The sequence below is a fragment of the Artemia franciscana genome, unplaced genomic scaffold (assembly GCF_032884065.1).
Source record: "Artemia franciscana unplaced genomic scaffold, ASM3288406v1 PGA_scaffold_39, whole genome shotgun sequence".
In the NCBI taxonomy this organism is placed as follows: domain Eukaryota; kingdom Metazoa; phylum Arthropoda; class Branchiopoda; order Anostraca; family Artemiidae; genus Artemia; species Artemia franciscana.
In genome coordinates this window covers 711553-736282 of record NW_027062677.1, presented here as the reverse complement: position 1 = coordinate 736282, position 24730 = coordinate 711553, and the positions used below count along the sequence as shown (strand labels likewise).

Here is a 24730-nt window from a genome sequence, read left to right as displayed (position 1 = left end):
ATAGAACATGCTGCGAAGGATGTATGGATTGAACCCAGTAATAAGTGTCAAAATCATACCTGGGAGAGGGCAATCCTCTCCCGGGCATATGAAGTTCTGACCGTAGCAAAACAGATTTCTCTCGAGGAGAGATTCGAGGTGGCAAAAAGAAGTTCTCTTGCAAGTGACGGTTCCGAGGATGAAGTGCCACTTGTCACTGATGGCTGGCGAGGGGTGGGTGACTGTCCTCTCTTTCGAGACACGACTACTGCCTACTTGAGTCGGTCTAAAGCTGGCGAGTGGGATTCTTGGAGTGGGGTGGCAACCATGACAATACCAAATAAGTTTCTTCTGTAAAAGCTAAAATAAAATTGATAAATAAATACCATCTTAAAATACCACGCACGAGATGGCACCAAACATGAATACACAACCTAAAATGGATGAAAACTGACTACTTAAGTCGGTATAAAGCTGGCGAGTGGAATTCTTGGGATGAGGGAAAATTGAAATGGGGTGGACACCATGACAATACCAAAGAGGTTTCTTCTCTGAAAAGTGGAATAAAATTAATAGATAGGTACCATCTTAAAATACCACACTCGAGATAGTACCAAACATTCCAGCCATAATTGGTGCTCTATTAAAATTATTTCTGTATTTATTTATACAATAATATTATCATGTTATTTATTATAAATTTCTATATTGCATATTTTTATAATTGTGTTTATGTGATATATCTATTTACATACAACAATTTATTTAGTAGCATATATGAATTAAACAATTTTTTGCGTGTGAAGGCATGAAGTCTCAATTACCGGAACCTAGTCTTACAAGGCCACTGGCTGAGTGATGGGGGACGGGATGGTTAAGGACCAAACCCCACCATCTCTCTCCGTAAGAAGTAAAAAGACATTAAAAATGTAAAAATAAACTAAAGAATGAAAAATATTCAAATTTAAATCTTGGGTTTCGATTTAAATCTCCCGCTCAAAAATTTCCTGCCAGTTTTCATTATCTCACCTGGTCGAATTTGGAGTAACGGGTGTCACCGGGGATGCGCCATTAGCGGCAGAAATTCGCCGTGTAGTAGAAACAGTCCGCTGATTTTCTTTAGATAATTTTTCAATTATTGTTTCCAATTCTGAATGGACCTAAAATATGGTTTGAATTAGCTTCTGAATAAAAAGCAAGAAAGCCATAAAAACTGAAAAAAAATATATACCAGAATTATTTACACATTTTAATTATACATTAATACAAATTTACACATTGAATTAAATACAATGTGAATTAAATATACATTTTATATATATAAAATGCTTATTAAATATACAAACTAATTGTTCCATTTTTCATGTAATTTTGTATAGTTTTACAAAGTTTGCCTCTTTCTATTTTGCAAATACCCTGTTTCAGATTTTTTTTTTTTTAATTTAGCTTTTTTAATAATTGTTTCCGAGCCATAAACAAGCTAAATTGAATTAGCTTCAGAAAAAAAAGCAAAGCAAAGAAAACAGGATGGGTGACAAATCATGTGAAACTTCTTGATTTTTGGGAGAAGAGGGGTATAATAAATAATTTTCTTATGGAAATCCTACCCTGAAATACAAGAATTTGATACTTTTTGATGTTTGGATGGTTGCGGAGACACTTCCTCATAACAGCATCACCGGAATCAAAATTCCAAACCCTGTGGTGGGTTGCTGCAGCTGAGTTCAAACTCTGGGTGCAGGATTATCCTATACTTAGGAATAAGGATTTTAGTGATATTTTTTTTTTTGGATTTTAGTGATTTATTTTCACCTCTAAGCTTTTTTCTATCCCTCATGTAGATTCGATGCGGTGGATGGGTATTACACTTACCAAAAATTTAAAACTTTTCGTGAGCGTGCTGCCCAAGATGCTAAAACGAAGATCCACACATAAACCATGGTTTGAATCAAGAAATTTTTTTTAACTTATTTCGTCTTTCAATGATGGTGGCATTTTGGCTCCAATTTTGAGGTTACTCTTGAATTTCTGGGCCAAGTATATACATGGCCAGAAGTGTTTCTCCTCTTTTACAGAAATTATGCAATTTATGGCAACAGTTTCAACCTTAAACCTAGCTTAAACTTAAAACATAATACACTTTAGATTTTGTTTTTGGCATACTTTGTTTCCATTGGCTTTCAGATTTACGATTACCATTGGAACGGGTTTGCCCTTTACTTAGGATTCTCAAGAACTGTTTGAAATTTGACAAAAATTCAAAGGCATTTTAATCATTGCATAATCTGCAAAGACGCCCAAGAACTCTATATACCTTTGCCAAATGTTTAAGACAAAACCTTCAAGCTGAAACAAAACGAATTCAATAGCAATTTTTTTCAATTATTTTTTTTTCTAAAATAGAACTGGTCAGGAAATGCTAGGTCAAAGTATAACCAACATAACGCATTCGACCAATGTTCCAACTGGACAATCGGCGTTCCATTTTTTTTTTTTTTTTTTTTTTTTTTTTTTTTTTTTTTTTTTTTTTTTTTTTTTTTTTTTTTTTTTTTTTGCATGGGTTCTTCACATCGGCTTTACAAACATGTCGCCTGCAAACAGCATAGGGCAACATTGTGTCCCCCCATGCCTTCTCAAGACCAGAAAATAACTTGTACTTTACTGAAAAAGAAAACAAATGACCTTGGATTATCAGTTTGATTGACATACACTGATATTTATTCCTTAAAGCTTTGATAATTTGTTATATATGAAACTAAAAAAGCGAAAACATTTAATAAGTATTTTGTTATCAGTAAAGCACAAATTATTTTCTGGTCTTGAAAAGGCATGGGGGTTATGAGCCCTATTCATGTTAATTTTTTTCTCATTTTGAGGTTGACTCAGCTATTTATTGTAATTTCTGTTCGTTTTAAGTTTTATTTGTTTATTGATAGTGATTTGTGGCAGTTCTATACTTGGAAGATTTTCTACTTTATTTCTATTCATTTTCGACCTAATGGAGCTCTCTACTTTTCTTTGAAAAACTTGTTTTGTGGAAATAGTTTTTTAAATTAATTTATATTCGTATTTTATTGACACTGTCTTTTCATGAAAAAAAAATTATATCTTTTCAGTTTTTTCTATACGAATCCATAGTTTGGATTGCTATTTGCATGTTGGGAGAAATTTTTTTTACAATTTTTAATCCTGACACAAATGGTATTTTTTAATTTAATTTTATACCTCCTCAAGTTAAACTAAAAAATAAAGCTTAATATTATTCCCGAAAGATTCTATCTATGCTCTTTGACAACCGGGATACACTTATGCTCTATTCATTTACTTAAATTTTAAGAGCAGAAGTAGTAATAGTAGTATCCCCAAAAGTTTAACTTAATACCCCCAGTCGTTCTCGATATATTGCTGAGGTGTCTAATTGGAAACCATAAACACAATGTCTTTTGATTTACTTTAAATCAACATTTAGTTTTAAAGCTCAGTGGGCGAATTCTATTCTGACACGTCTAATATCCCTAAAAACATAGTTACTGGACCGTTCGATTATGCTGAACAAAATAGGTGTCTTAAAATTTTGACTGGATGCGTTTGGGAAATGAGTGGGCTTGAGAGAAGGGCTGCTTGCTCTCCAACCTCTTTATTTTTAAAAAGGGCGCCAAAACTTTTAATTTTAAATTGAATTAGCTCCTTTAAAAGTTTCAGTGATATTTCTAGCTATTTCTAGCTTCAATGATATTTCTAAACCGGCATGCATACAATTTTTCTTCGTTTAATTGAGACTCCTCCTAAACGTCCCCTAAAAGTTTTCCCTTAATACCCTTAGCGTCATTGCCAGCAACTGTAGTGGTAGTATTAAAAGTATTCACACAGTGCCTTCTGATTAGGTCAAAATCCCCCACAACTTACCCTTAAAGGTCTAACTTAATACCGTAATAAAAGTTGTTCTTCAGACATTGCTTTGTCACCTTTTTGAAAGGCCACATGCTCATAGTTTGTTTTGATTTAGTTCAACACACGCCTAAATATTCCTTAAAACTTTACCTCAACACTCCTAGATTGCGCAGTATCAATAGTTTTAGCATCATAAGTAGCAATATGCGCATATCACATTTGGTTTCTTCAACATCCCCTTCAATATAAGCTGAAAGTTTCAGCTTATTACCATCAACCATTCCTGAAGTATTACTGATGCGTCCGCTTGACAGCCTGTGTGGGCATAGTGTGTTTCGAGTTAGTTCCAAACAGCTTCTATATATCTCAAATGTTTCGCCTTAAAATCCTTGGTCTTAATATTGGTAGTAGTAATATGAGTAGAAGCAGTGGCAAAGGATGCAAATATTTTCTTTTGGTTAGTTCAACATCCCAAACAAAAACACCCCTTTAGTTTCAACTTCACACAAAAAATTATTCCTAAGATATTTCTATTACACCATTTTGACAACCTGCATACAGACGGTATATTGAGATTCAGTTCACATTCCCCCTCAAAATTCTTTGAAAATTTCCCCTTCATTTCCTTAAGCATAGTTGTAATAGTAGTCACACCAGGAGTATTGATATTATTAGTAATAGTATTGAACAGCGGTACTATTATAGCAGCGGTAGTATTAACATATTACCTTTTGGTCATTAGAACATCCCTCTTATCAAGTCCTGGAATTTTCAACTTAATATAATTAGCCACTGTTATGACATAGCTGATATGTCTTTTGAGAGCCATTATATTCATATATTTCTTGAAATTTTCATCTCAATGCTCTTAGTCTTACAAGTAGTTGCAGTAGAAGTAATAGCAGTAATAAATATAGCAGTAACATTAGTATTAGATGTGGTGTGCACATACTGCCATTTGGTGAGATGATATTCCCCAAAAGCACTCTCTTAAAGTTCCTACTTAATACCCAAATTAATTCTTGAGATATGCTGTTTTTGACAATGTGCATGAGCATAGCGTCTCCTGATTTAGTTCAAATTTTCCCTCGACACTGTAACTGGAGTAGTGTAGTAGTGATGGTAGTTGTAGTAGTGTTGGTAGCATGCAAATAGTGTCTTTTTGATCATCTTCCTTATCCTTTCCTGAATTTTCCAAATTAATATACTCAGTAATTCCTGTGTTGCACCCTTTTGACAATCCGTATACACGTAACGTGTTTTGATTTAGGTCAACACTCCCCTTAACATTCTCTGAAAGGCTCACCAAGATGCCCTTCATCTTCTTAGAAATTAAAGTTTAAACATGTATACCTTTCTCAATACCATATTCTATGTGTAAACAATAAACGAATTGCTTAACTTACAGCCCAGGTCCTGAGGACTGTGGGGAGGTTGACATCTCCAAAAACAACACTATTAGACCAGCTCTCTTACAACTTCGATTGAGTACGTCTAGGGGAATGATAGGCCTGTGGGGGGATGATTGCCCTCCATTCACTTTTGACTCTTTACGACCACCCGTTCCATAAAAAGCTTATGTGCCCCGGGGCATAACTTAAAATCCTTGCCCATGGGCTCTTACAATTGTGTCCACCCCTAAAGATACTGTTATATGACTTTTGGACTATTGGTAACAAAATGGCTGTCTCACAATTTCAATTGAATGGATTCTGGAGAAAGGGGATGTCAGAGAGGAAAGGTTAGTTACTCTCCACCATGTTTGACTCTTATCAGGGGAACTAGAACTAGAGCTATACATTTCCAATCAAATGAGCCTCTACTGAAGTTCAAGCTACCACTCCTTCCATAAAAACCTATATCCCTGGGGCATAACTTACAACCCTCAAATCAAGACTCTAGGGGATTCTGTCAACTTCAAAGGCCTATTTATATAATCTTTCCACAGTTTCTGAACAAATGGCTATCTCAAAATTTCCATCAGGAGCATTTGTGAAAACACGACGTATGGGGGGAGGGGAGGGGGAAGTTGACTGTCCTCGATCATTTTGACTTTTAAAAAGGGTACTAAAACATTTGATTCCCAATCCAATGACCCTCCTCCAGAGCTTATACGACAACCATTTACATAAAAGCCTTGTATGCCCTCGGGACATACCTTACAACCCTTGCACCGAGGACTGTGGGAGGGGGAGTGGTCTTCCTTAAAGACACAATTTTCAGACTTTTCGACAACGCTGAACAAAATGGGTATCTCAAAATCTTAATTAGATTATTTTCGGGAATTGATGGGCGTGGCGAGGGGCTTGTTGCCCTCCAATCACTTTTGACTATTAAATATGGCACTAGCCCTTTCAGTTCCCAATCGGTTGAGTCTTTTTCGAAGTTGCTACGACAACAAATGGTTATCTCAAAATTTCTATCAGATACTTTTCGGGAAAATACAAGGTGTGGGGAGGGGGTAACCACCCTCCGATCACTTTAAATCTTAAAAAGGACACTAGAAATTCTGGTCACCGATCCGATGAGCCCCCTCCGAAATTTATACGACAAGCCTTTCTGTAAAAACCTTTAATGCCCCTAGAGCGTAACTTAAACCCCTTGTCCCAAGGGCTGTGGGGGGGGGGGTGTTATCCTCAAACACATGATTTCCAGACTTTTAACTACGCTGACCATTAACTACATAAGAGGGCTGCCTCAAAATTTTGATTATATGTGTTTTGAGAATTGATGAGCACGGGGGAAGGGGCTTGTTACCCTCCAATCACTTTTGACTATTAAAAGCGCACCATTTCATTCAATTCCCAATCGATAAAGTCTTTTTCGGGGTTTCTACGATAGCAAATGACCATCTAAAAATCTATCAGATGCACTTCGGGAAAATACGAGGTTGGGGGGGGGGAGGGGGCATCCGCCCTCTGATCTCTTTGGATCTGAAAAAGGGGACAAGAAATTCTGATTACCAATCCAATGAGCCCCTTCTGAAGTTCATATGACAACCCTTTCTATAAAAAAAACCTTATATGCCCTCGGGACATAGCTTACAAACCTTGCGCTGAGGGCTGTGGGGGGAGCTGTCACCCCCAATGACATAATTTCCATTTTGTTTTTCAACTACGCTGAACAAAATGGCTATCTCAAATTTTGATAAGATGTGTTTTGGGAACTGACGGGCCGGAGGGGGGGTCGTGTTGCCCTCTAATCACTTTTGACTATGCAAAATGGCACTAGTCCTTTCAGTTCCCAATAGAATGAGCCTTTTCGAAATTTCTACGTCAACAATGGCCATCTTAAAATTTTTATCAGATATATTTCAGGAGAATACGATGTGTGGGGGGAGGGGATATCCGCCCTCTGATCACTTCGAATCTTAAAAAGGACACTATAAATCCTGATTACAAATCCAATGAGCCCCTCCAAAGGTTACGCGACAACCCCTTCTATAAAAACCTTATATACCAGGACGTAACTTACAACCCTTGTCCTGAGGGCCGTGGGGTGGGTGGGTGGGGGGTGTCATCGTCAACACAAAATTTCCAGGGTTTTTAGCTACATAGAACAAAACTGTTACCTCAAAATTTTGATTATACGTGTTTTGGAAATTGATGGGCGTGGAGGGGGGCTTGCTTCCATCCAATCAATTTTGACTATTAAAAAGGGCCATAGTCCTTTTAATTTCTAATCGAATGATCGTTTCTCGAAGTTTCTACGACAACATATGGCCATCTCAAAATTTCTATCAGATGCATTTCGAGAAAATACGAGGTGTGGTGGGAGGTATCTACCCTCCGATCACTCTGAGTCTTAAAAAGGATACAAGAAATTTTGATTAACAATCCAATGATTCTCCTCCGAGGTTTCTACGGAAACCTTTCTATAAAAACCCCCAGGGCGTAACTTACAACTCTTGCCCTGAGGGCTGTGGGAGGGGGGTTGTCATCCTCAAAGACATAATTTCCAGACCTTTTAACTACGTTGAACAAAATGGCTACCTAAAATTTTGATTGGATGTTTTTGGAGAAATGGTGAGCATGGGAGGGGGGTTAGTTACCCTCCAATCATTTTTGACTATTACAAGGGGCACAAGCCCCTTCAATATCCAATGGAATGAGCCTTCTTCGAAGTATCTACGACAACAAATGGCCATCTCAAAATTTCTATCAGATACATTTCGGGAATATACGAGGTGTGGGGGGGGGGTATCCACCCTCTGATCGCTTTGAATCTAAAAAAGGGCCTAGAAATTCTGATTACCAATCCAATGAGCCACCCTCCGAAGTTTCTACGACCGCCCTTTCTACAAAAACCTGATAAAACCCCAGGACATAAAACCCTTGCCCCAAGGGTTGTGAGGGGTTGACATCCTCAAAGACCTAATTTCCAGACCTTTTAACTACGTTGAACAAAATGGCAATCTTAAAAATTTGATTGGATGTGCTTGGGGAAACGGTGGACTTGGGAGGGGGTTAGTTGCCTTCTAATCCCTTTTCACTAATGAAAACGACACTAGCCCTTTCAATTTGCAATCGAATGAGCCATTTTCCAAGTTTCTACGATAACTCTTTCGATGCGAAGTACCCTGGTCTAAAAAAAAGCCAAAAAAAAAACACATAAATAGTTAATACATTATGCCAACATCACTCTTTATTTGGGCAGCTCTATTGCACTGCCTATGACTATCTTTCTTGACTTATTAACTCTTACTTGGCCTTCTAGTCTTGGATCCCCTTTACCACAATTTTAAATTGGAACAGAACGGACTCATTGACTGATTTATCGGACCCATTTTGAAACCTAGAACAGACGAAGTCGAGAGGGATATTTTGAGAGTGAATGTTGAGAATCGGTTGGTCAATCAATGTTTGATCGATCAATGGTTGGTCGATCAATGTAGGGACTAATATATTAAGCAAACGACTGAGCTATCAAAAAGATTCTACGGAAGAAAAACAAGAGTGAAAATAATGTAATTATTTGAGGTATTTCAGCTAGTGGTGAAGAATCAGCTATTGACGTTTTACTCCGTGTCGGCCACATCCTAAACAGTCAAGTGCGTTTGCTTTAGAAATAGGAAACATCAAAGCGCAACAAACGGGCGTGGTCAGCGGATTGGACTACAGGTCTCCTACATTCCTACCACATGTAGCTATCGCTAAAATTCGTCATTGCGCACGCGCAAAGGAAAAATGGTTAAGACATGATGTCGCCCAAAACTCTTCAATAGAGAGGATAGTAACGGACATGACTGTATATGTATATATATATATAACTATATATACACGTAGGATGTGGTCTCAGCCTTGCAGGTCCAACTTTGCCTTTTTAAAAACAAACAAGTAACGCCCAAACTTCACGAAACAGCTAAACCTTAAAAATTCTTGCTTAATCTGTACTGTAGCAAATTTTCTATCCACTAACGAAGCTTTTGCGAAGTTATAAAAGACGAAATCACTTTATAACTGGAGTTCGGTCACTCAGTTTCGGAAATATATCGTGACGGAAAATATATTAAAGCGGATATTGCAAAAAAGGAGGATAAAATTAAAATTAAAAAATACCTGGTAAATAAAATACAACTTGAACTTTACAAATAATTGACGATGCTTACTTTAAATAATGGATAGTTGTCATGTTAACTTTTTTCTATAGTTAATGTGTTTCGTTTTTGTATGTTCTGTATTTTTTGTGTATATTTAATTTCTCTATGTTCCACATTTTAATGCTTATTGTACAGTGCTTTTGTGGGCAATAAATAAATCATCATAAATATTATTTTTGTAAAGATAGGCGTAACAAGTTTGAAAGAAGTTACTTATTTTTATTTCCTATATTTCCCATAATATTCCATTACTGTTATGATCGGTGCAATAAGTTGCACCGGCAACTATTTATTATAACTATTACTATATAACTATTTATCAGATATTTATTTCCCACTCCACTCATACTTAAAAGTGGTGTTATAAGTTCTAGAGCTCGGATGGCGAAACCAACATAATGAACTACATAATCTATATTGTGTTTCAAGTATCAAGGACAGTGAAATCGAATTCTGAAATTTGAATTGGTTAAGTAGAAACTTTACATAGCTATTCATATCTTTAAAATTAAGAAAAACGGAATACACTTTTTATTGAAAAAAAAAAATTATATATAGAATAGTAGCTAGTAAGGAACCCTTTCTAACAACAATTCATTCCACTTACCAACGCACTCAGAAACCCGGGTCCATCCAACAATTTTTTTTTCTTTGTTTCAGGGGGGCTACTTGTGAGCGAATGATTTGATTTAATATAATTCAGGGGGAATTTGAGAGATTTTTGTAATAATAATTATGATTTTGTTTGATATATTTATCTCTGTTTTAGTAGTGTCCGTTGTGTAGTTAGATTTTGCGTTGTTAGCCTGTCGGCTGTATTTGTTTATCTCTAGTTTTAGTTTTTGTTTTATTTATCACTAGGCATGTACACTGTTTTGTTGTTGTTGTTTTTTCAAGAATGTTTGTATATTTGTGTTTAATTAAAAATGTTCCAATTATGACTCTAAAATTATCTACAGATCTTATCTATATTAAAGGGAAGGGGAGGGATGGGACTAGGAGCAAATTTTCAGTCGAAAGAGGTAGAGAAAAGAACACGAAAAAGAGAGGGGGAGGAGAGAATGAGAGAGAAATAGAGAAAGAGAGAGATACTGTGTATGAGAGAGAGAGAGAGAGAGAAATTTGTTAAGATTTTATTTCTGATGCAGAACGAAAACTGACCTTAGCTAGTTCTGAATGAAAAACTTGTTCAGCCGAGAAAAACGTTTGCAAATTTGTGACATAAAACAATATACGAGAATCATGGAGAGCAGGCAGTTCGTCGTTTAGCTCCGAGTTGATGATACCAAAAGTCCTCTTAGCTTCATCAACAAGTTCTTTGGATTTGCTGATTTTTCCTTGATCGCGTTTCTTCTGCATTGTTTCCAAACTTTGGTAAGAATGTCTTTGACTATCATAATCGACTAGTTTGCGGTTTCGCTTCTCAATCTTTTTCTGAAAAGAAATATAAAATATTAAAGATATTTTATTAATATTTATTTTTATTCATGATAAATGTCAGCCTGCTGTAAGTGTCACTCCAAACTTACAATAAAACTTGACTTTTGATTAGTTGACCTGTAAAAGTTGACATATATAAAATACAACTTAGCGTGCGTCAAATGGTGAATAAGTAAAATTCACTGTGCATACACATTCTACAAGTAAAAAACTCTGCTATAAAAAGAAGTCGTCAATAATGCTGCTCGACTTCCAGCTAATAATATTTGGACACAAAACAGCAGATTCGGATTTGAAGAATTAAGTCCTGCCAAAATCGATGGCAACACGATGATACGTGAACTCAGAGAATTGCAGATGCTCAACGATGGAGTAGTATTTTAACAGGGAAATATTTATATATATATATATATATATATATATATATATATATATATATATATATATATATATATATATATATATATATATATATATATATATATATATATATCTGTAAATATATAAAATATATATATATATATATATATATATATATATATATATATATACCCACAAAAAACTCCACCCCTTCCCTAAAGGCCCAACCTCTTTAAGATCTACTAGGACAGCAGCCATCAATGCCTCTACCAAAATTCGGGCCATGGCACAACAATAATTCCAGGTTCGGCTCATCATTAGTGTTGTTCAATGTTTTTAGTTTTATTTATTTAGTGATTTTCCTTTCTGGCAAGAAATTTGAATTTAACCTGATGATGACAGGCACAGGTCCTGTCGAAATTATCCTTAGAAAAATCAATCACCTGACATCCATAGCTTAGGTAAGCTTATTACCATCTATCATTATTATGCATAAAAGTCAAGTTGGCCTCATAGAACATAATAGTATTTATTTAAGGATCTTCTCGCTTAAATATTTCAAGACTAATTTTTGACAGTTTATTATTTGGGAAGGGAGGGGGGGCGAACAGCAATTAGTGGTACGAACAAAATTGGTACTACGCTGAAGGGGTGAGACGGGCTCTTAATATAAAGTTACCCTTCCTGAATCAGGAACAAATGGCAATTTTTCTTAATAGACGGTTTTGTTTAAAACACTTTAAAAAAGATTTTATTACTATGGCCCGTTTTTCCTTCTTTATTAGGCTGCCTCTACTGGGTAAACCATGGTTATGGTAATATATCCAACGGAGTAGTGGTAATTCCATTTTAAGAATTATTTCCTCATTTCATGGGGTATCATGGGTGCCTCGTTAGGGGAACCGTTGACTAACCCTAGGCACCTTAAGGGACTAGTAAAGCATTAAACCTAGTCCATAGTAGCCGAAAATTCAAACACACGTTTTGAAAAAAAAAACTATAAAATGCGGGAAAATCACAACTTGAACCTGATTCAGGAACGGTAACTATTATTTTGACTAATATTAATGATACAAGTTAGGGACAAAACAACTTTATGGGAATTCCTAAGTCCCCTAAAATGATGTCAGATCAAAATTAAAACCGCACCGTTGGAGTCACCATAGCCAAAAACCCCAACTGGAAGAACTACACTTTCCCGCCTTGACCAACAAGGAAGATTACTTTTCCCCATGGGAATCTAGGATACAGAAGATGTTTTTGTAGCGGTTAAGTATACAGAAAAGGTAAAACTACATCCTTTTATATACTGGGGAAACGAACAACCAAACAACCGAAAGGGAAAAATAGGACCAATTATAATTTCAATTTAATAACAGGGTTATTCAAGAAAACAAACAAAACACACACGTTAAAAAATGCAACAGAGCAGTTAACCCTCCTTTAGCTTTCACTGGCTAGGAGTAACCCCATAAACAAAGGAATAAAACTTAAAAAAGAGGAGAAAAGAAAAAACAAGAAGAAAAAACAATCTGCACTTGCCCTACTCCTGGTCGCAGCGACCCGTCCAAACGACAACTCATTCAACCTGCCAATACGCTGATTAAACCCCTGTTTCCGTCCAACGAAAAATTAAGTAATTCACTTACATTTATTTTTTTTTTGGTGGGAACTTGAGAGTGACTGAAATTTAATTTAAATATTCTTCAAAAATCATAAAACTGGAGACAAACTGTTTTAAAATCTCTACAGAAATCACGCAGATTTGCCAGGTTTGGCCTCCTATTAAGTTTAGTTGACAACTAAAAACACCGATTGATGAATTAGCAAACCCCAAGTAGCCGAAAATAAAAATACTCAAAAAAAAACTGTCAAGGAAGAATTCCTATTTGAAGCTTATTCAGGAATGGTGACTATGAGTTCAAACTACCTTAATGATAACAGTTTATTGCGAAAGCACTTTTGTAGGAACATCAAAAATAGCCCAAAAACCCACAAAAATAGCGTCGGATTTCAGAAAAAGAACGAACATTTAGGAGAAATTATAACACACATATACAATGTAGTTCTAGCCATACAATATTAATTCCTCATTTGGAGTTCTTTCCGCAAATAAACTTTTTTGGAGGGGGGGGATTCTGCATATCTTCCCCTGTACAGATCTAATCCCCACGAAAATTAATGAAATTTTTTTTACAAACAATTATATATGAAACAAAGGAAGCCCACTACTTTTTTTTCCTTTACATGTCAGATAGGAGAAGGCTAACCTTGCCCTTAAGCACATAACCCTTCTACGCCCCTGATTACTTTAAATTATATGGTACTGACCAAACATTATGAAATCAGACGTCTAATTAGTAAAACCTAGTAAGCCAAAAACTTGCTCCATAAGGTAAATTAAGATTAGCCAGACTTTTGTTAGCGCTGAGAAAGCCAAGCCAGATTTTGGAGTTTCATGGCCTTGCCAATTTTTTTCAACTGCTGTAGCTAAAAATGCTGATCTTTTTTATCATTTATATTTCGCCTAGAAACATAATAATTCCAAGAACAAAATAATTCCAAGAAGAGAAGTTTTATTTTCAAACTAGAAAGCGACATTCAAAGTAATAAATATGAACGTTTGGGTGATACCATGAATAGATAATAACTCTTAGAGTTATTATCTATTTCTGTTTTACAAAAAGGATTCTTAGCTAAATCCCCCCGCTACAGGTAATTTCACCTCCGGAAAATCCCCTCCATATGCAAAACTGAGCACAGAAGATTTCTGCACAGCAATTGAGCAACCGTAAAAATACCCCACATTCTGCCACTATTTTAGAATGTAGGCAGAATATTCAAAAATCCTTTCTTTTCTTCACTCTTTTTATTTTTCTTACTTTCCCTTTGGCAGCTCAATTTTACATGGAAGGGATTTTTCTGAGGGGAGAGGCAATCGTCTACAGGAGGATTTTCCATGGACAAATTGTCCGGGGGATTTCTCACGGGAATTTTCGGAGAGATTATTTGAGAGGGAGGATTTTCGGGGAGGGAATTTTCCAGAAGGATGGGAAATTTTACGGGGAATTTGTTGGATAACGAGGAAAAAGGTAGTGCGGTTTTCTAAGTTAAATAAAAGAATCTGGCCAAATTTTTCAGTAATAATAGTAATATGCTATTGTTCCTCATTGTAGCACCCATTCCTCCTTCCCCTTCCGGATCAATGACAATTTGAGCCTCTAAAAGTGGCAATTTGAGCCGTAGTTGGCAAATTATAAGCAAAAATCAATGCATGAACGAAAAGTGGGTGTTACCAAGGGTTTAATATTAAATTATTTCTAATACTATTTCTAATAGGAAAATGCCAGCACCATTCCACCTGAGGCTGGTGAGCTTTATACGCTCCTCCTTTGTCCCAATCTGTATATGACTAAGCTCTTTAATTCCTCCAATTTAGAGCCTCCCCATTTTCTTTGGAGTCTTTCTTATGAACTCTTTCCAGTCACTTTGAGGGAATTCCCTTTTTCGTCTATTCTTCTTGAGCGCGTGAATCTTTTTTATTTAAAAAATACATTTTATTTAAAAAATAAATTTTATTTATAAAATAATATTTCACAAATTATTTAGAAAACATTTTATTTATAGAATTATCTTATTTTATTTCGTTTACAAAACGCGATCTTCTTTTATTTGTCCTAGAAAGTGGTATTCAAGCATAATCTGTCGTTTGATTTATGGCAAGAGAGAAAACAAAAAAAGAGAGAGAAAAAAAAGAGACCCGGAAGGCGTTGGTTCTGGCACCTTTCATTCGGCTTTTTATGATAACCCTGCATATGTTCTGATAAGGGAAATTAGACTTACCCTCATTTCGGGGAAATGAGCTTGGTATGTATTCAGGGGAATGAGGACCTGGTCTGTAACTTTATGAGCCAGGTCTTGCCACAACATATCAACTGTCTGTGTCTGTAGATACAGTAGGTCATGTCCAGTCCAATCGGGTTCGTATACTTCACCTATGCATTCATATAAACTCTTACTCGCCGCTCGCATTTCTGAAATAATTAAAAGATTTCAGTCGATTATAGGTTTTATATATATACTTTGGAAAATGCCGTACAGAATATAAGACCTTTAAGAATAGAAATTGGCGCTAGTGTTAAAAAAAATCACCAACGCCATCCAGTATTTGGCGTTTTCTCACTTATTTACTTCAATTTTCAGTTTTTTTGGCATTTATCAATATCTAGTATTGGGTGATATTTTGATTAAACAAAATATCGATATTTTTACTTTCGATATTTGATATATCCATTTCGATATTTCTGATAAACTCTTGGCTCAAATCAACTTTTTGACCTTTTCGGGACTCTGTTTTAAGAAGGAAACCGCAACCGCAATCACAATTTTTCTTCCACGTTTGGGTCGGCTTAGTCCAAGGTCTTACAGCTTTAAATTTGAATCTATTTAGAAAAAAGTTTTTTGGATTTTTTTCGAGGGAACCACATTTTGTTCCATTTTCGGAATCGAAACGACGAAAGGATCACGTTCTGAGATGATCACAAAAGAAGTTTGGGTCCATTTTGGGCCTCACTTTAGGGAAGACCATGCCCCTACCCAATTTTATATTACGCTCCTCCTGGCCCAGGGGCTTACGACGGCAGGTTCCAAACTGATGACGGACAACAAGGTATTTGGCCAATTATCGGGCCCCAAACTCTTCCCTTGGAACCAAAATAATATTCCACTTAGCCCAGCCATTGATCCTTGAAAGTTTCATGCCCTTACTAGATGGACCGGGTCCTTAAGCTAATTTTTCTTTGACCATAGGTTTTGGTGGCCCAGGAATTTACGGTTGTATGTTTCGACCTGATCTAGGACAGAGCATTTTAGCTCATTTCCAGACACCCTTTACATCCTTTTTCATTCCCATTAAAGATTTGGTCACCTTATTCAAGGCAATGGTCCTTGCAAGTTTCAAGCAAATCGGAAAAATGTTTAATAACCATTTTCAGGCCCCGCATTTGAGGGGTAGAACCTCAAATAAGAAGAGATTTTTGGAACTTGGAAAATAAATTTTATGTCCAATTTTTTCTTGTGCACTGGTTTGTCCCGGCAAAAGGGCTTATGATATAAAGTTCAAGGCGACCCGAAAGAACATTTGCTCCTTTCTGGGGCCCTATTTCTGAGAGACCCCTTCCCCAAGCTATAACTGCTTTTGTACATTGTGGTTCCTTTGGGTCCAATGTTTCTTTGCATATTAGGTTTCCGATGATCAAAGGACTCTACGGACGAAAGGTTTTGCCCCATTTCCGAGCCCCCTAGCACTCCCTCCCTTCTGAAAAACATGTGTTTCTCTTGGCACCAAGACCAACCTCTGAAGTTCCAACCTGATCGGAAATTACTATTCAGCTGTCCTGGTTATAGAATTAGAAGATAAATAACCAGACTAGGACCACCCAGATCGAGTAGAGATGAACATTTCGGGACGCAAAAAAGAGGTTCATTTGATAAAAAACATTTTGAAAGAGCTCCATGGTCGATTTTAACTTTAAACAAAAATATTAAAGACTTGGACACTAAGACCCACCGGGAGAATATCCACAATTGTATACAACAAGTATGTCGTTGATTTATTTGGCATTCTGGACATGTGGGAATTAAAAAAAAAAAATCACTATAGCCGTAAGCTAACACTTAAAAATAAGCAATAGGAAATTTTCAGTTGTATCAATTCACGGAAATGTAAGGGAGGGGGCGAAACGATATCTTTTAAAATCTAAGGACCGCAATTTTGTCTTGTTCTTTTATGAAAATACCACAAAAAAGGTCTCTTTCAAATCTAAAGGAGGCAAAAAATCTTGCTTGGGAAAACATTTTCCCTCCCTTTGTTGCTGCCATGAAAGAAAACGCCCAAGGAGCCCGCAAAAAGATGGTTTCTGTAGTTTAAGTGGCTTATACCGGTGTACTTACTTTAAACCCAAACAAACAAAAAAATGTGGTATGTTTTCATTGTTAATCATGAAGATCATTGCGTTAGACTTCCTGATAAGCCATAAATTTGCACAAATTTTATAGTCACTAATCAAGCAGTTGACATTTCATTATTCAACTCTCAATAATTATACGTTTTCTAAACAAGCAAAGGATCCAAATACTTGACAAGGAATTAGCTACATCTTTAATTAATTCCTTTGCCGGCTTATTTTCTGATTTTTTTTTTTCCTGGGTAGGTCTCATCGTAGCAGCCTCTACGATCATCTCAAGATGACAGGCACAAATACAAGCCGGTTGATACAAAAAAAAGTAACCACCACATCAATGGTTTACATAAAGGGACATCAGCCCCATTTCAGTTTCTGGGGTAAGAGCCAAAAAAGTTGTGGGCAGAAATCTCAGAGTTGACAAAAATCTCAATTTTCAAATCGCTTAAAATACGTTTTTCCTCTGCTGTCTTATTTTTGAGATATCAAACACTATAAATGAGGAGCGACTCGGCTCAATAGTAACTGAAACTCTTAAAACCAGAACTTTGATAAAAATAGATACATAAAAAGAATAGGCTTTTTATGCTGATTCCAAATATGTAAAGCTTATCAAGTTTAATGCTAACCATCAAAACCTCCGACCCTGAGAAATGTTGCCCAATTTTGGGGAAAGGAGGGAAACACCCCCAAAAAGTCAAGCGATCTTAATATATATTTTGCCATCAGATTTAACATACCAGAGAACCACACTGTGAAGGTACAAAGAAAGTACAGCCACACTGTGCCACATGCCACACTGTGAAGGTACACAGTGTGAACCACACTGTGAAGGTACAAAGATGTGAAATTTTGACAAAAGAAAGATCATGGACGTGTGTTTTTTAATTATTGAGTTTTTTTCACCAAGGTCGATTGTATCGAAACAGCGATCCTAGAAGATCGGGCGATCAGAAATTTGATAATTTTGATCGGAAATAAAAAGTTCCCGTGCCATTTTCAAGTATCAAAAGATTAAAGGGCAGGTGGCCCCCCTCCCAGCACCCTTTTCCCCCAAAGACATTTGATCATAATATGAGATAGCCATTTGATTCAGATCCAATAACAATGCCTTTGGGGATAACATGACACCCTAAACTCCCTGGGGAAAGGGATAAGTTATACAATTTGCGTTCACATACAGCATTTGCTACTGGGATATATACAGAATTTTCAGAAAGGAGAAGTCTCCACGGGGAAATTTTAAACGGGGGGGATTCGGAAAGGTTTTCTGGTGTATTTTTAAAAACGGTCAGAAATTACAAAAACAACAAGTTATTTTAACTTAAAAAGAACGGAAATCATTCCGTACATGACGGGGGTCCTCAACCTCCGCTCTTTGCACTAGCTAGGAGTGAATGCTGATATGGTTTTGACGTTATTAAGTTTGATTTTTCGTCACAATTCTTTGAGAAAGAATGTTCAAATACAAGATCCGTTGAGGTTGAATGAGATGTATTTTTAAAAAACTTTAAGACTTTGGCGTAAAGAGTGAGGGCTGAGGAAGGGGCACCCCCCTGCATATACAGAATCATTTCCGTTTGGCTTAAGTTTTGCTATTGCTCCATACTTTCAGTTTAAATAACTTGTTTTCTTCAATTTAATTTTGCCATTAATTAGTTAATTAGCCATTAATTACCAGTAATTGGTTAATTACTAGCTTTTTTTTATTAAATGTAGATGCTCTTTCTGACCAGAGCCTCTCTGATCATCGAAAATGACAAAGACTAAGACGACAACCAGTCTTTTTAGATGACTGATTGGCATGACCAGGAATTGGCCTGAAATCAAATTACGTAAAATGTGGAATTAGCTGATTACAAAGACGCTTCTTAGCAGGGACGCACCAAAGGATGAGGGAATTACTAATCACAAAACAAGCCTATTACCCCGCTCTTTCCGCTAAAATTGCTTTTACAACTTTTAAAAAAGCTTATTATTCTAATTAAGCTACTATTTAATTGTGTTTTAAGAAATCAACTTTAGCGTAAAGAATGAGGTTCTGAGGAGGGCGTAACCCCGCCTATACTTGATAGTTTCTGTTCGTTTAAGTTTTAATGTTGCTCCTTATTATCAGTTGAAAAAACCTGTTTTTTATTATTTAATAACCTATAAGAGAGATGCATGTTTCTAAAAATGTTATATTTTTACCAAAGTCATTTTATATCCTATGGATGTGGTTTTAAATAAGCCAAAGTGAAGCTTAGAAAGCTTGGTAAGAAAAATGCAAATTAAATCAATTTTACCTGTGATTCATTTCAGTTCGGTCATTCTTTCGGGGAACACCTCTTGTGTTCTGAGATAATTCTCTGTGGAAAAAAAAACCCGGTTTTGGTTATACTGACTGTTTGATCTATTTGGATTGGATTATTTTATTTGGATGAAGTTCATTAGGGATTTCTGAATACATTGGATAATATAGCAGGCTCCACGATCCACTGGGCCACCATTCCAATAAGGTGATCGCCACTGCATTCCGTGGGCCTGCCCATGTTAAGATAAGTTTCTTTTTGGATGATTGATATCCAAATTTTTTGGATCATTGTTTTCAAAATGGTGGAGTTCAAGAAGGGGGACTTAGCTTTGGCGCAGTTCAAAGGATATCCACTTTGGCCAATTCGTACTGTAAATGTTATTAAGTCAAAAGAATCTATACTTAAGTTTACCGTTTTTGTTACGGATCTCATGATTTTCATGCATTGATAGCTGCGAATCTATCTTTTGGAGATAACTATACCGATGTTTCAAACGGAGCACAGAAGGGCGTAAATCACGGCTTTCGGGGAAAAGGAGAACAATCCAGACATTTACCTTGAATTTGTCAGGAAAAGAGATGCCAGACAAATTTGCATTTGTTAGAGCGCGTCCCCATTCTGCAATTTTTTTAAACCCGCAATGCCGATTTCAATTGAGACTCGTTTACCAGTTCCAAATTGGCAGGTCGCAGATTGAAGACCGTGAGCAAGACAGAATCGACACATTGGCAGATTACCAAAATCACCGAAGAAACACAATTTTACCCTTGTTTGAAATATCAGTGACTTGGATCAACTCCCAGCCAGCTAGCGTCTACCCCCTTGACAAAAATAGAAAAATAATTACGTTGACAAAATTATTCTCATGATATCATGAATTCGTCAAGATTTGGCAAACTCTGACCGGCTTTTATAGCTGAGAATATTTGTTGAAAAACAAGATTTTATACACGGCAATGGCAAAAGAATTTTTTTTTTTTAACGTAACATCAACTTAATATAGATACATATATATCCAAGTCTTTATAGAGGAAGTGAAGAAAGAGCAAAGAATTTTTCTCAGAGAAAGAGGAGGTCTGAGGCCCACCATTGGGATATTTCGTATATGCGTTCAGAACAAAATGGATTTATTTGTACCGAAGGTCGTATCTAGGACGTGGGTCCACAGTAGTCCGAGGCACATAAACAAATTTTTGATACGCTTTTAAGGTTTTTTGTAACTGCTCCCAGAACAAAATCATGGTTCCAGCCTTGTTTGTACCCCTCGCAATAAATTACGGTGGAGAATAATATGAAAGACAAACGAAAAAAAAGACAGATAAGACAGCGGTGGGGAAATACACACACAGCTGCACTTGGCAGTTGTGCATAATCACGTGTATTCAACCTACATAAAGTAATGATTCGAATCAAAAACTGACTAACTACCTAGGCAGGGTTGCATCCAGGGGGAGGGGGTTCGAGTCCTCCCCCACGAAAAGTCCGAAAACACAGAAAAATAAATAATGAAAAAATTTCGCGATGCGTTTTGAAAATGTTTTTGTACCCCTCTCCCCACAAACACACACGAAATCCTGGTTATGGCCTTGTCCCTAGTCAATAAGTTATACGAAAAAATTATGTCCAACTTACAGTAATTATAAAAACCAAGCTTTTGAGTTATTACGGCGGACAACTAAATCAAAACCACGATTTTTTTTTTATCTCAAAGGTTAGAAACGGCCTCAAAGTCGACTCCAAGGTTTCAATTTCGAGCTACAAGATATTTGTAGCGTTCTGAATTTATCGGAATTTAGCTAAGCTTCTTCTATTGAAAAATATGTATTTATGCCAGTGAGCATGTTGAAATACAACGGAGACTAAAAAAATAAATTGAATTTTGTGTTTAAACTTTCTAATTCCATGGCTCGAGGACAATTGTTAGTTGCCAAATATTTTACTAGGAGAATTATTTTTCAACGAAATCAATTATTCAAGTTTCAACTGTCCAATGTCAGAGTTCCCACAAAACTATTGCTTCTAAGAAACTATTAACCAACTTCGTCACATATCCGCCTCGCAAGTTCGATTTTGTCAGAAGAAAGGAAGACTAGCTTCAGCACTGGTCCCGCCAGTCAAGGATTGAGGGGATTTGATACCTTGAAGGATCGCCCTATGTCGTCCATTTTGAACTTGTATGACCAAACTATTTAAGACTGATTGAGCAATTGTGCCATAACTACTAGAGCATAAGAGATACGAAATAATATTAGAAAACTAAAAACCAACGCCTACTTTGCTTGATATCTTGGAATAATTATTTAAGCTCTCCCATTTTTTCCCCGTGATAGAACTATGCAGATCTAATGAAACTTAAATCATTAGAAAGTGTGAATCAGTGGAAAGATACTTGCCAGGAAAACCTTGAATTTCAGCTAAAAGGTAGCCTCATTAAGAAATTGACAGGTTTGAGAGTTCCCAGTTGTGCTACCTATATTAATCGGAAACCTTGCCAATAGAGGATACAATTTATTTATCTGCATCCACATTGGATAGACATCACTTTGCTTAACAATTAGTAAGAGATTATAAGTTTGCTTTATTTTAATCAAGCCTCTTATTAGCTTTTCAAACTGCTGACACATTTAAAATCCCCTGTAAATTTGTACCAAAATTGCTTTGGGAGTTTCGTGTGGTGCTGGAAAAATTTGATAATGAGCTCTTGCCTTTGAGATGATCAGCCACGGCTAAGACTTGCAAAAGCTTTCGGAACTCTTTAAGGATCCCAACAAATCAAATTTTATCACTCAGGATCTAAAAAAATGCCATATCAACAAGGATAACAAGGATTTAACTCCATGCTTTTTCGCCATCCATCTGGGGCTAAATGAAATTCGAGTCGTGCCAAATGAGGTGGGATGAGGTATGGAAAAGAATTTAAAGGAGTAATAAATTTCATATTAGGGGATAAAGGATGCAGCTTTGAGCAAACTGGGGCAGTGGAAAAGCATGCCAGCTGCGTTGTCCTAAGGCGGGCTAAATGAAATTCGAGTCGTGCCGAATGAGGTGGGAAGAGGTATGGGAAAGTGGAGACTGGGACAGACTGGGACAGTGGAGGAGCATGCCAGCTGGGTTGTCCTAAGGCGGGCTAAATGAAATTCGAGTCGTACCGAATTAGGTGGGAAGAGATATGTGAAAGTGGAGACTGGGACAGTGGAGACTGGGACAGCGGAGGAGCATGCCAGCTGGGTTGTCCTAAGGCGGGCTAAATGAAATTCGAATCGTGACAGATGAGGTGGGAAGAGGTATGGTAAAGTGGAGACTGGGACAGTGGAGGACAGTGGAGACTGGGACAGTGGAGGAGCATGCCAGCTGGGTTGTCCTAAGGCGGGCAAAATGAAATTCGAGTCGTACCGAATTAGGTGGGAAGAGATATGTGAAAGTGGAGACTGGGACAGTGGAGTACAGTGGAGACTGGGACAGCGGAGGAGCATGCCAGCTGGGTTGTCCTAAGGCGGGCTAAATAAAATTTGACTCGTGCCAAATGAGGTGGGAAGAGGTATGAGAAAGTGGAGACTGGACAGACTGGGGCAGTGAAGGAGCATGCCAGCTGCGTTGTCCTAAGGCGGGCTAAAGGAAATTCGAGTCGTGCCAAATGAGGTGGGAAGAGGTATGGGAAAGTGGAGACTGGGACAGTGGAGACTGGGGCAGTGAAGGAGCATGCCAGCTTGGTTGTCCTAAGGCGGGCTAAAGGAAATTCGAGTCGTGCCAAATGAGGTGGGAAGAGGTATGGGAAAGTGGAGACTGGGGCAGTGAAGGAGCATGCCAGCTTAGTTGTCCTAAGGCGGGCTAAAGGAAATTCGAGTCGTGCCAAATGAAGTGGGAAGAGGTATGGGAAAGTGGAGACTGGGACAGACTGGGGCAGTGAAGGAGCATGCCACCTGCGTTGTCCTAAGGCGGGCTAAAGGAAATTCGAGTCGTGCCAAATGAGGTGGGAAGAGGTATGGGAAAGTGGAGACTGGGAAAGACTGGGGCAGCGAAGGAGCATGCCAGCTGCGTTGTCCTAAGGCGGGCTAAAGGAAATTCGAGTCGTGCCAAATGAGGTGGGAAGAGGTATGGGAAAGTGGAGACTGGGACAGTGGAGACTGGGGCAGTGAAGGAGCATGCCAGATTGGTTGTCCTAAGGCGGGCTAAAGGAAATTCGAGTCGTGCCAAATGAGGTGGGAAGAGGTATGGGAAAGTGGAGACTGGGACAGTGAAGGAGCATGCCAGCTGCGTTGTCCTAAGGTGGGCTAAAGGAAATTCGAGTCGTGCCAAATGAGGTGGGAAGAGGTATGGGAAAGTGGAGACTGGGGCAGTGAAGGAGCATGCCAGCTTGGTTGTCCTAAGGCGGGCTAAAGGAAATTTGAGTCGTGCCAAATGAGGTGGGAAGAGGTATGGGAAAGTGGAGACTGGGGCAGTGAAGGAGCATGCCAGCTGCGTTGTCCTAAGGCGGGCTAAAGGAAATTCGAGTCGTGCCAAATGAGGTGGGAAGAGGTATGGGAAAGTGGAGACTGGGGCAGTGAAGGAGCATGCCAGCTTGGTTGTCCTAAGGCGGGCTAAAGGAAATTCGAGACGTGCCAAATGAGGTGGGAAGAGGTACGGGAAAGTGGAGACTGGGACAGACTGGGGCAGTGAAGGAGCATGCCAGCTTGGTTGTCCTAAGGCGGGCTAAAGGAAATTCGAGACGTGCCAAATGAGGTGGGAAGAGGTATGGGAAAGTGGAGACTGGGACAGACTGGGGCAGTGAAGGAGCATGCCAGCTGCGTTGTCCTAAGGCGGGCTAAAGGAAATTCGAGTCGTGCCAAATGAGGTGGGAAGAGGTATGGGAAAGTGGAGACTGGGACAGTGGAGGAGTATGCCAGCTGGGTTGTCCTAAGGCGGCTTGGTGCTGCAAAGCGCTATTAGCAGAAACTGCATAAGCATGTAGGTATGCAAAGAATTTGCAAAATATTTATCAATATATGAATATAATAATGTATATTATTCATAATTAATGTGATATTAGCAATAAAAGAAAGAAAGAAGAAAAAATATGGGTTTAACAAAAAAAAATTATTGATTAAACTAACAGAAAAGCAGCATGACATAGCGTTGACAATATAGCTCAATTTCTTTTTCGATTCTAACATGGCATGACAAATTGAGGACCCGTTATACACAAAATAACCTGTTACACTAAACTT

At 37.6% G+C, this 24730-nt stretch overlaps 1 protein-coding gene across 2 annotated transcripts in view; it reads right to left on the bottom strand.

The window, feature by feature from the left end:
- LOC136041822 (myc box-dependent-interacting protein 1-like) overlaps nucleotides 1–24730 on the bottom strand; it is a 101902-nt gene that overhangs the window by 38560 nt on the left and 38612 nt on the right. For both annotated transcript variants that reach the window (XM_065726598.1, XM_065726599.1), the window contains exons 3-5: nucleotides 15113–15303; nucleotides 10631–10903; nucleotides 1009–1139 (exon numbers count right to left, since the gene is read on the bottom strand). In XM_065726598.1, the coding sequence (XP_065582670.1) occupies nucleotides 1009–1139; nucleotides 10631–10903; nucleotides 15113–15303 (595 nt within the window). The remainder of the gene's footprint in view (nucleotides 1–1008; nucleotides 1140–10630; nucleotides 10904–15112; nucleotides 15304–24730) is intronic.